Genomic DNA, 13,254 nt, shown 5'->3' on the forward strand with positions numbered 1-13,254 from the left:
ATTTAAGATACTATGATACTAAACTATTCCTGAAAACACATCATATACCTCCTCAGTGTCAATGCTTGGACAATATTGCATACCTTCATTTTCCACATTACGTCTTTTTTCATTCTCTTGTTCAAATTTTCTTTGGTACTCGTTTATTTTATGTTGTAACACCATCTTGTCCTTCTCAATCTGAGACACTGTTGTTTCTAAGTTCTTCCTCTGACTGCCCTAAAATTCAAAGAATTGTTATTTTATACTTACATTTTAAGGAATGATCACTAAACTAGGATCTCTGCAATTAATTAAATAAGGAAACTGATGCATTGTTTCAATTGAATGAATTCCTGGCTTCCTTGGAAAGGTTTAAAGAAAAGACAGCTTTTTTTAACTTCTACACGACTAATTTATACAATTACTAGAAAAATTGTTGTTAGTACGATTATATCTAAAGCAACTACTAAAATTACTATCAAGACATAAGAGAAGGACTCAACAGAGGATCATCTGTATTTTTATAGTAATTGACTTTGATAAACTCCAGAAAACTTGCAATGAGCAAGACTAAGTAAAATACTTAGCAGAGTAAAGACAAATCAGCATGACTTACAGAAAGAAAAGTTTTTGAAAATGTGTATAAATGAAAATGCTATGTATTGAAACATGATTATTAGGTCTCAACCAATTTTTTTAGTCACAGAAAAAATATCTTAGAATCATGAAAGTACTATTCTCAACTCCACTCTTTAGCCAATTAAGGCATCTTCAGCGAGGAAAAAAAATTACCTCTTCATCCAGTTCTTTCATTATCTTGTCTAGCTTTATGTTTGAAGATCTAAAAATAAAACAAGATCATTTAATAGATACATTATACATATTTTTGTAGTGAAATGATTTGTGACCAATAGTAAAGCAAACATTTATATTTTGACTGTTATTTTGTAATGAACATTTAAAGCTGAAGACAGTCAATCATTGCAAATATTTTGTACAATATATCACTAAATATTTATCAGCTTTGTCGCAGATTAAATATGCAAAACTTTAGATGCCACATTTTATCCCTTAATCTGCAAAAAACAGCGTATGTACACAACAGGTTATTCTTAAGATTAAAACACCCTGCTAAGCTACTAAAGCCTCCTCTAGTTGAGACCTCCAAATACTTAAAATAGTTCATTAATTCCACAGCAGACAGCTTCCTATTACAGATAAAGATATATAAATAAATATAAAAATTTATTTGAAAGCCTTTCTGTTGGAGCAATGTATTAGAAGACTGGACTACAGAGAGAGTGCAGTGAAGTAAAACCTCGTTTAACTGGCAAGAACTCTGACACATCCATTGCATTTCTATAGGCAGCTACCCCTCTTCAGAGGCAACAAAGAGGACTCAGACAAGGCTGCCTGGCAGGTACAAAAAGAGGCAGTTACAATAGTTAGCAATATCTCCTATCTACTAACTCTGCAGTGAACAGCAGTTCAGACACAGCTGTGCTCTGACAACTTCAGTAGCACTGCAGGAAGACAGCTACTGAATATCCTTCAAGAATGTATGTCCTGCTTGTGGAGAGCAATCAGAACATGCCAACAGTGAGCTTGTGTTTAAGTAAGCAGTGTCACACAGCCTAAATTCCCACCAGACCATTTCAGTCACCAGTTTACACCTAAGGAGCTTGTACAGCTACACACCATGGTTCCAATTCACAAGTCTAAATTCTTCCTGTATCATATACCTAGCATTGTCTCCTGAGATTATTTAATCCTTCAGGAAGAGACTTCAAAAGGAGAAGCTAACTGAAGGGGCATTTAGGTTGCATGACTGAATAAAAATGTCTGATTATCAGAAAAGAATAATCTCAACTGCTTGTTCCTAAGTGTGACTGCGAGAAAAATGCCAATTCTCACATATGTGAGTATGCTACTTCAGCATGATAGAAACAGAACTTTAGAAAGCAAACAGTTGTTCTTATATGTCAGTCATAGGAAAAAAGTGGTTTTCCAACAAGTACCTGTATTTAGAAATCAGCTAATTAATTTTAATACTCCAATATATGCCATATAGTCAGAATCTCAACATTTTCAAAAAAAATAGCATGATGAGTGTGTACCTCAGTCCAATAAAACATCTGAATACAGAGATATCAGGTAAACTCAAACACTTAAGTGGTCAGAAAGAACATGTGTTACATGGTTGTCAATGAAAAAAAAATTTCTTTATACCATACTCAAGAAAATTTTAGAATTACTTAAACCTGTGCCTGGAACTCCCTTGGAGAGCTACAACACCATTCTTACTGTTACCCCAGTAATCCCTGAAGCAGTAACACAGAACTGAAATGTTAGATATATTGAAATGATATAAACAATTGAAGTTCAAAGTCTCACCTGCACTTCTGCTCCATTTCATCTTTCAACTGCATTTCATTATGTAGCTGTTCTTCTAACTCATAGATCATCTTCTGCATATTTTCCAGCTTTAAGTATGTATTTATAAATGAAAGAACATGCATTAAATTTAGAAACTTTAAAAAAAGTATTTAATAATATTCAGTTCTGCTTACATTGTATCACAGCCTACTTTCTTCTACCACAAAAACCACATTTTACCTTATTAAAATGTGATGCGTGTCCCTTCCTCCCTGCCCCCCCCCCCCCCAATTTAATTACAAGACAGTTTTTTTTCATTTGCATGCACATGAAATTTCAGGGTATCTTCAAAATTCACAGAGCTAAGCTAAATCACATCCTCCTAGTCTGACATATCTTCAGTATCTGACTAAAGATATTAGAAAGCACTTCAGTTAGTATCAAAATTTCTTCTAGCATTAACCACCACATGTATTTTGCAATGTATCTTCAAGCTCACAACAAGTTCAGGAAGCAGAACCAGGCCAGTCAGTTATTGGCAGCGGGGAGAAAGTGCTCTCACCACCTCTTTAGTCAGATTATTTCTACAGCTAGAACTGTACTAAGGTTTGAAAGATAGTAACAAACTTCAGATGTTAATCCAGCACATTATTGCATGGCACGTACTGTTTGCCAGCAGGATAAACTCAGAAATTCATTCTTTTCATGTAGTCTCAAAATATCTACTACATTCTACCAAATACCTAGGCACAATAATCCCATTCCAACATCAAAATCCTCCGTTAACATGACAGTGTCAGCTTTGACAGAGCTCATCAAGTCAACCTCATGTTGATTCATAACCTTTCCACTTATAATGTAAGGATTTCAGCCTATTTAATTTTTACACATTTCCCTCAATGCTCTTGGAACTGCATAGAGAAGCACTAGATTCCTAATCTAGACTCAACATATTCAAGTGGTTTTGATGCTTTGCGTTCTTGTTTCCTGTTTTAACCCCAAGATCTCAAAAAACTTCCAAAAATTAGACATTTCAGCACTTAACAGAGCAGCTCTGGAAAACAATTACTGATGTGACAGAGAATATAACACTATCTAGATCAGACAATGCTTGTAGCTAAAAAAAAGGGATGGCTTCTAAATCTAAACTCTGAGGGAAAAGAAGGACCAGTATACAACACATTTATGTCCTTGGTATGAACCAATAAGAAATAAAGCAAGACTCAAGACTATTTAAAGGCTCTCACTTTAGTAAGAAAAGATCACAGCAAGTGCTCCAAAATGGAGGATAACAAAGGTTCAATGTGATTACTCTTCCATTTCTTTTTACTCATGTTATAGCCCTTCCAGACAGGGTGCACAGAGAAACTAAATGGGATAGATGAGAAACAAGTCTAAAAAGACATCTGGCAACTGATGCATTTCTGTACTGACTCCTACTAGCTTGGACTGCTATCGCATCCTCTTGCGTCTCTCTGTCTCTGCATGTTCTCACATCAGGCTGTACCCCAGGGGACCCATCTGAGCTTGCTGAGCAGTCTAATTATATCAGTAGAGACAACAGGCTTCCGGACAAAGTTCTGCACAATCTGCTATCAATAGACTAAAGAATACCTCAAGAAAATCCTGAGTTACAATTAACTATAAAATCACTCCCTGTAAGTTTCAGTTTGCTCTCCGTTTCCATTTTGAGTAAGAAGCATGGAAAGAAAGGACTACAGAAAAGCCTGTCTGCAACAGAGAAGTAAAGAAAAAAATCCCTCTGAAACTGTCATACTTTTTTCTTTTTTCTTACTAAATACAGCATATTGAGTCTGGTTCTGCACCCTGAGCAATGAAGAAAACCTAAGATCCAGTGCAACAGAATCTGTTAATCTCCATTTTCTTGAAATCTAAGCTGTTTGCAGGTGGTTGCAGCAGCACTAAATCAAAGTAAGCAATCAGGTCTTCAAAGAGGTTTTATATTCATTAAAAGAACCTTGAATTCTATTTCTGCACAACATCATGGCCTAACTCTGTTAAGTTTTATACACTTGCAAAACAATTGGTTTCTTGGAAATTTGTGGCACTCGTGTCTCTCCCCAAAGACATTCAAAATGCAGACGTCAAAATGCAGAGAGACCAGGTAACATCTTGTGTTATATTTCCAGAACTAATTAATTTGCTAACCATGTGTCAACATTACCGTTTTCATTGCAGCATGTAATGAAAGAAAAACAGCTGAGAAATAACAGTGGGGGAAAAATACCTTGTAGTAAAGACTTAACACTGATTTAAGCTTTCCTATATCAATCAAATTCTTCCAGACTTTCACCTCCCAAAACTGCTAAAATCACAAGACATTAAAATATATCTGACAATATGGACAGGACTATTGAGGATTCTTTAACTACACACTGAGTAATAGTCCACTGAGTACACCAAGTCCATTCAGTAACTCTTAAAAGTCAACCAAAAGCCAGCGCACAGTTTTAAGTACTTTCAAACATTGGTATGTCTGGCTTTGTTTTTAAATTTTACTGTACCAACAGTCAAATGCTTAAAAGGAAAAGGAAGTATATCAAATACATCAATACACATAAAAAATCAAAACATTTCAACGATTAAATTCAGTTGCCCAATAAAGGACATAACCCCTTCCCCGGGCAGATTTTCTCTGGGTAGTGCCATGTGTCATTAAACCTTTTCATTGCTAGTTTAGGAGAAAAGGGAACACAGATCAATATCTTTTCTACTTGCAACAGAAAACAGAATAAAATACTAACAAAGTAAATCATAGTCTAAGCCAAGACATCTTTTAAAGTTAATTATCAATTTTTGACCATGTTTTCTTCTGGAAAGAATGTAATTTGCAAAATATCAAACCATTCTCAAGGAATTGCTTGATTTATATCAGAACTTACATAGAATCCAAGCACTCAACCAAGTGTCAAGCACCTTAGCATACCTTCCTGAAAACCTGACTGCTGAGATGCTCGGGAAGAAGTAATTCCTGAGCTTCTTTCTTATTTCTTGCTAGATGAACTGCTCTAGAAATGCTAGAGTGCCCTAACTCCCAACAGCTTGTGGGGAAAGCTTGTGAAGGAGCAGCATGCCCAAGCTTGGTACATTGCCTTCCACCTCCCACTGAGTTCACTAGAAGTCCAGACTCCATGGCTGCCACAAAGCTACCCAGGATCAATAAGACACTCTAAAAACATTGCACAAAGCACTTTGATATTTCTGAAGATAAAAACTGTGAATCCTCTTCCACAAAGAGTTTTGGCTATTTTATTCAATTCTGGAAAAGCAATGTTATATTAAGAAGTAAAATCTGCTTTTCCAATAACTGTATTAGGGAGGCCATACTAAAGAGCTAAAAATTACACATTGATTTCTCATATCCCAAACACTAAGATAATTTGAGACATTTCTAACTCAAATGGTTTATGCCTATATATGCAGTAGACTCTTTATTAGGATACAATAAAGATAAAGACATACCACACTTTTGTCCACACTGGAGCCCGTTCTGTTGTCATTGGAATTTTCTGCAGGGACACCTAAATACCTGCAGAAATATTTTTAAAGTTATAGTTGAAGAGTTGTTTAAAGGCAAGATTATGAAAAAAAGATTAAGATAATACAGACATCCTAAAATATAACTCCCATATTTACTGCTCAAAAATGTGGATAATCAAATAGTAACATAATCAGATTTAAGCACATTTAATTGAAAAATTCAATTTATTGTAAAGGTTAAAGTAGAAAGCTGCAATAGAAGGCCTCCAGAAAAAAAGGATTTTTGCCAAATACTAAAACAACCACTTTTCTTTTTTCTAATAACCGTTAAAAAAAAATCTTTGCTTTCCTTAGTTACAACACTCTCATTGGCTTCCATCCCATAAATATTTACTCAGGCACTTATGCAGCAAGTAGCAGTAATGAAGCAAAGTCTGCAGAGATTGTGTAACTTTCAACAAAGTTACTAAGAGTTCCACGCACAAGAAGTTTGCCCTGAAGCCAGTGTTCTTATTTTACGTAAATGTTTTCTAAAAATACTATAAATTCCTAGTTGTCATGATTCTGGAGAGTCAAGAAAATAAATACAAATTACTGTTTTCAAATTCCTTTGGTATTTGATGTGATATTCTTGGCCTGATAACTGATCTAAAGAGACATAAAGCATCTATTAAGGGCATCAGATTACGTGTGAAGTAACTCTCCAACACATGAACTGAGAAAGATGAACACAACCTTTTCGTTTCACGTGGATATTTTCAGGTATAAGAAAACCTTTCCAAAATATCAAGGAGGGTAAAATCAAAAGCATCTCCAAACCATGGTCAAATTAAACATCAAGCCGGCTTTCAGACAATCAAATGACAAAGTGGAAATGAAACAGTTTCCTATGTTCCAAGGAAACAAGCTTGGTGTTTGGAGTACAAGAAGCCACCATATTTTACACACCAGGGCTGTTGAGCAGTAAGAATGTGATACTTAAACAGGCACAGCACCAGCTCCATCAAATCTAGAAGAGAACTCACAAGCCAGATAGGGCTACAAAGCATTCACAGCTGGTATTCCAAAATCTGTGTTAAAACGTCCAAATATAGATTTATTTTTCTTTTAATGCTTGAACTATTTTCAGATTTTTCAAGACAATCACACCAGCAGATTACAGGACAAAATTAAAGTCTAAGTCAGCATCATAGTTCTAATAAGCCTACAAAGTTATGTTCGTAGCAGAGAGCAGCAGAGCTCTTTAATGACAGCAAGAATACAGCCACTTAATTATCTAAATTCCTGATACTGTCCCGCAAAAAGGAAGACAGGGAAGGAAGAAATTCTGTTATTAACAAGCTCCTAATATGCTACTTCTTGACAATATATTCCAAAATATTCCTGGAAGGCAAAAATTAAAACTTTTCAAAGTTACAGACTAAAGTGAGAACAATAGGTGAAACTCTTGAACTGCTGAACTCACCCAAAGTACGCAAAGCCTGCAAGTCCTTCTACACCTTACCATGGCAAAAAGTAAAAACAAATCCAACTCTTTGCAGAGATGGAAAGAATTTCACCACAGGCTTGGGAAAGTGTTTCCTCTTCTATGCAAGGACGAAAACCAGATTTATTTCCTTTAAGATTTTCCTATCCAGAAATGCTATTAAAACTAACAGCCTATCTGACAGCTCCGCTAGAAGTTTTAGCTCATTTTAAGCCTGACACCACAATTAAAAGCAGATTTCCAGGTGTTAAAAAGTTACTCAGATTTTTGAATGTAGATATAGCTATCCATAGGGCCTACAATATAATGACTGTTGAAAGCATGAATCAATACAGCTTTGACTGACAAAATTTAGAAGTCTTTTAAGCAATAGTGGAAGCCGTAAAGCATCACAATCTCACTCTGTCAGAGGATGTATACTTAAGAAAAATTATGAAGCAGAAAGCAGGCAAGTAGGAAACCTTTCTAGTAAGCCAAGGTTTATTTTACCACACACTAAAACACTTATGTAAAGTATGGAAACTTCATATTCAGCTCAGGGACAGTAATATGCAGTAAAACAAATGGACTTTCAATCCCTGATTCATGACTCTACACACAATTCAGTACTCTGCAGGGAGCTCTGCCTGGTAGTGGCAACAGTGGATTTTTCTTGCTTAGCTTCTGAAGCATCATTATAAAATCTTCTCAATGCAGAACAGGACACTCAACAACACAATGTGATATTTTAAGGTAATGATGCCTTGCAGTACTGGTTATCACTGTTAAAGTATTAAAACAGTATAATTTTTAGTATTCTGAATGACTAATAAGTATCTGAATAGACTTAAACCTAAAAATTGGTTGGTAAGAGTCAGAAACAGTGCTAACAAAGAAAACACCATTAATTTGCTTTCTGCATACATACCGACGGTTGCTGTAGTACGTAAATCCTACAAAAGGAAGCTGATTGCCCACAAATGCTTTTGGTATGGGAAATGTTTCTTCCTCTCCTTTGTCTTCTTCCAGATCATCGAAATTACTAGTGTCAATGTCACTACTTAAGTCAGGCACAACTGGTGCTACCGCTGGAAAAAAGGCAAAGTAGTATGATAATAATCAGTGTATTACTCAAATCACTATGAAAATTTTTCTTGGAACAGAGTAAATGAAACTTTAAACCCCTTTAAACAAAATACACCAGTCCTTTTGCTAACATGATACCTAGGTAAGCCAGACCATCATTTCTGAGAAAAGCTATACTTACTGTCTCTGAGTGTTTCCCAAGCCCACTGATCATTTTTGAAGAAAAGGTGCCGTTTAATTTCTTCTACACCATTTCGTCCCAACCTCACTTCCCTGTTAAAGAATGTTTTGGTTAAACACAAAAGTGAGATTCCATTAATTATTCTGAAGGAAAGACTCATTTTAAAGCATAATCTAACAACAAGGACAATAAAATACCTCTCAAACTATAGTAAAATGTAGACATAACTTGAAAGTTTCATAAGAAGATCTCTATATGAGCACAGCAGCTACATTTCAGAATATAGCCTGGTTTTAACTTTTGTCTATAAGAAACTCTGCTGCTTCTGTTTCCACATCATGGACAACTCAGGCAATTGCCAAGTTGTTACACTGCACTCAGGCCCAAGGCACTAAAAATTTCACTTCTCTTAAGCAGTTTAAAAATACACACAAAACAAATACTTTATTTTTCAACATGACAAGAACTACTCTTAATGAAGGCTTATTTTCATAATGAGTAAAATATAAACCTTACCTATCAGTTAAAAAGGCACAAATGAGGTTTTTTGCCTCTTTAGAAATGTCACTGTCGTCAGGGAAAGTAAGGGAGTTCTTATGGTTCATAATCTTACTGTACGTTCCAACCAAAGAGTCTGCATAAAAAGGTGTATCGCCTGAAAAAGCAGAACCACAAACATCAAAAAGCAGATCAAAACTATTGTAGACTTGATTTGCAATATTTGATTCACATATATAACAATGTATGCAACCAAGCGAACTAGAGATAAGGATAGATGTTTGAGAACTCTGCCAGAATTTTTCTAAAATATATTCTGTAAATGCCAGGATGTGTAAACCACAGTTCATGCCAGAAGAGCAATGATGTTAAAAACAAGAGTGATTTTAACATGGGAGTCCAGTTAAGTAGTGCAGTCAATTCTGAGGATCCTACTACTTACCTACAAGCATCTCATACAAGAAGACTCCAACTGACCACCAGTCACATTCCCGCCCATAGTAACCATCCCCTCCCTGGGACTTCAGTACTTCAGGAGAGATGTAGTCTGGTGTTCCCACAGCCGTGTCACATCGTACCATTCCTTCCTACAAAGGAGAGGAAAACAGCCAGGCCCAAATATAAGATCCAAAATTGTCAGTAAGTTCCATGAGCTTATGCAGCCTAAGCAACATCAACAGATCCACATTAAATTTTGTCAACAGACGTTCTTTTTAAATTTTTTTTTAATATATTTTTGAAGTCTAAGCTGCTAAAGCCAGAACAAAGCACTAGATCTGTCAAACACAATGGAAGTTACTTTAAAACCCTCCATTAGTACCCAAGAAGTAATCAGAATTGCATCTAGGCCCTGCACACACCACACAGCCATTCATGCCAATATAATTGTGTCATTTGCTGACAGGATGTACTGTAAACAGTGAAATCTCTTCTGTTAGCATAAATGGGTCAACATCAGGGATTTTGATAAAAGGAACAGTTCAACTGCAACTTTTTGGCCTCTGACCCAATATACTGAGTGCTACAAAGACAGGGCTTAGATAAGGCTTTGAAAATCTATGTAGAGAGACTTCAGAACAGGTAACTAGTGAGAAGAACCTCTGATGTTCCTCACACCCCTGAGAAACAGCTGGCAGAACTGAGATCAGTCACACTGGAGCTGTCATCCAGAAAACTGAAGGTGTAATCACACCCCCTTTTCCAGTGCCATTCAGGCACTTCTGAAATAATCCTATGCCATTCCTAAAAAACAGATCAGTGGAAAAACTTGCATAAAAAGATATAACTAATCAAATAAAATAAATATTAATCTAGTGCTGCACATGCAGCAAATCCAAAATTAAGCTCCTATGCTGAGCAGTTTTTCTTCTAGAAGGTAACCTTTCTCTATCAAAAGACTAGAGGAACCAAGACTAGGCTCAAGACTACTAGGATTTTTACATATAACGTACACTTGGTTTTCATTGGTGCCTTTTATTCAGCAGCTAAGTACAGTAATTTATTCAAATCTCCTAGAATATGATGAGAACATAGTGTATATATTACACCAACTCTACTAAGTACCATGCATTTCAGATTTCCATAATATGTTTTCCTCAAATATATGGGCAGGCTGACACAAACCCCTCAGTTTTGTGTAGGGAACAACAGTGCTACACAGTACATGAATATCACTGCAGAACATTTTTTTTAATGACCTCAGAATACATTTTTTAAAAAATAATTAATAGTTCCTGTTTCCTTCTGATTTGTCCTCATGCTATGTCAGCAATGGCTAATAAGTACAACTGATATTCAGCAGCTGGCAGGTAAGTTTTGATTCTTTCATTTCTGGCACACTACGTAAAAATCATCTCATTTCTTTGCACTAGCTTTTCATACCAAAAGACTTAAATAACCATAAGCATCTAGAGACAATCAAAGGCTTAACTTCAGAAAGTTTCTCAGGAAAACAGTACTTGAAGAATGATTTCTGCACTTTACATTGTCACTGAATAAGATGCATGAATCACAGAATCACAGAATGATTTGGGCTGGAAGGGACCTTAACAATCATCTAGTTCCTTTCACTAGGCCATGAAGAACAGTAAGGGAACAGAGTGGAATTTTACACTCTTCTCATCTAGCTTAAAACTTTTCAGTATCTTTTCACTTTTAAGTATGTTTTCCTTTGACAAACATGAAAGTGAAATTGCAAACATCTTTACCTTGTTCATCTTCATACAAGTACCAAAATCTGCTAATTTTAAATGACCAGCTTTATCTAGCAGCATATTATCAGGCTTCACATCTCTGAAAGAAGAAAAATATGTATTTTAGAAAGTAAAAATTCAATTTAATTGATTTAACTTATGAAAATAATGGAAGTCAACTGCTCTTCGGATACAACATTGCATGGAAAAACAGCACCATTAAAGCACCACTATTGCCTCCTTTGTTTCCTGTTTTCTCAAAGTATCATGATGAACACAGACTGCTGTACTACAACATTTTTAAGAAGTAGAACACATGTGAGAATACAGCCTTAAGTCACCCAATTTAATAGATGTGGACACTAATCTTGAACCTTAAGTTCATAAAAAACACTCACTGGTTATGTCAAATAGGCATTGAAAACATAGCCTTTTTTCTGTACCATTTCTATTTCAAGGGAACAACTGGATATCATTTTTGAAATTCTATTATTGTGAACAAATATTTTCCCATGACTCAAGAGGAGCATTAACTTATACTACCCTCCACCAAGTATGTTCACTACACAATCTTTCATAAAGTAACTGGAAAAGTGCAGCATCTTCATGTCATTGAACATACTGAAGCAGAAGAGCAATAAGAAACAACTATCAAGATAGCATAACACAGATTTCAGGAGAAAGTATATTTCAGAGACCTCAAAGAAGAACTCTGGCCTAACTGTCAGATGAAATGTAGTGCAAATGCACCAGTACATTCACAGATTAATTTTGGTTGGGAGGGATTTTTGCAAGACTCCAAGTTAGCTGCCTGATCAAAGTATAGAGACAAAATCAGATTCAACTTCAAAGTTACATTAAGTTACTCAGGGTCAAATCCGGGCAAGTTTTCTTTTTTTGAGGATGAAGAGTCCATAACCTTTTTCTTGTACTGTTTGGCCTCCCTCATAGTGGGAAAAAACAACTCCTAATGAATACCTAGATATTCTCCTGCTGCAACTGGTGTCATCCATTGCCTTTTATCTTCTCACCATGCAGCTTCAGGCTGTCCACCTTTTTTATAAAGTCCTGCTGGGCAGCTGGTGACTAATCCTTTCTGTCTTGCCTGAACACCGTTCATGTTGTGAACAGACAGTGCTGATCCTGGTATCAAACCTCTGGAGAACTGCTGGTATCTGACCGTTGCTGGACAGCACAATCTAGTCAAAGAGTATCTAGACAGCTCTACCTGTTCAAACTGTACCTTTCTAACCTGGCTACATCTACAACCTTGCTAAAGTCAAGACAAACATACTCTGCCTCGTCAGTAAAGCCCATCATCTCAACACAGAAAGCAACTGATTTGGGAAGGCATGCATCACACTTCATAAATCCAAGCAGGCTGCTCATAATCATCTTCCCATCCACATGCTCGGAAACCACTTCCTGACAATTTAATCCACCTGCTCTTAAGATGGCTAGCCTTCAGCTCTTCTGACTCCCTCCTCCCAGCCCTTCTTGGCAAGACAGATGTGCCATTTGTTTCCTTCCAGCCATTCGGAAATCTCCTAATTCCCACACACCTTCCAAGGTGACAGCAGCTCCCTAACCACCCGTGGCACATACTACCATGTGTCCTGGACATGTGTGTAATCCAGTCTGCACAACTGGGACTCAGCTTGATCTTCCTCTGCTAGAGCAATGCCTTCCTCTCCCAGGTTCTGCCACTGGGGCACAGGACCTGAAAGGCCTGAAAGCAGACCTTATCAATGAAGGCTGGGGTAAAGGCAGCAGCCTCAGACATTCCCATGTCCTTTGTCATTCGTTCCCTGACCCATTAAGCAGTAGGCCCATATTTTCCTAAGCTCCCTTTCATTCATCAGAATTGAACAGATTAACTACAGGGAAAAACAAATTCCAAAAAATGTCCCAGTGTCAAAATAATCTGAATTTTCAAGAAAAAAATCTTCTCTGTGCTGCTGGCATCTTCTAAC

The 13,254-nt window shown here is 36.5% G+C and overlaps 1 protein-coding gene across 2 annotated transcripts in view; it reads right to left on the bottom strand.

Moving 5' to 3' along the window:
* ROCK1 (Rho associated coiled-coil containing protein kinase 1) overlaps positions 1-13,254 on the bottom strand; it is an 84,665-nt gene that overhangs the window by 32,803 nt on the left and 38,608 nt on the right. For both annotated transcript variants that reach the window (XM_058832663.1, XM_058832662.1), the window contains exons 6-14: positions 11,297-11,381; positions 9,532-9,676; positions 9,108-9,246; positions 8,592-8,683; positions 8,253-8,412; positions 5,842-5,908; positions 2,377-2,465; positions 775-823; positions 84-219 (exon numbers count right to left, since the gene is read on the bottom strand). In XM_058832663.1, coding sequence (XP_058688646.1) covers positions 84-219; positions 775-823; positions 2,377-2,465; positions 5,842-5,908; positions 8,253-8,412; positions 8,592-8,683; positions 9,108-9,246; positions 9,532-9,676; positions 11,297-11,381 — 962 coding nt within the window. The remainder of the gene's footprint in view (positions 1-83; positions 220-774; positions 824-2,376; positions 2,466-5,841; positions 5,909-8,252; positions 8,413-8,591; positions 8,684-9,107; positions 9,247-9,531; positions 9,677-11,296; positions 11,382-13,254) is intronic.

The sequence above is a fragment of the Poecile atricapillus genome, chromosome 2 (genome assembly GCF_030490865.1).
Source record: "Poecile atricapillus isolate bPoeAtr1 chromosome 2, bPoeAtr1.hap1, whole genome shotgun sequence".
Classification (NCBI taxonomy): Eukaryota; Metazoa; Chordata; class Aves; order Passeriformes; family Paridae; genus Poecile; species Poecile atricapillus.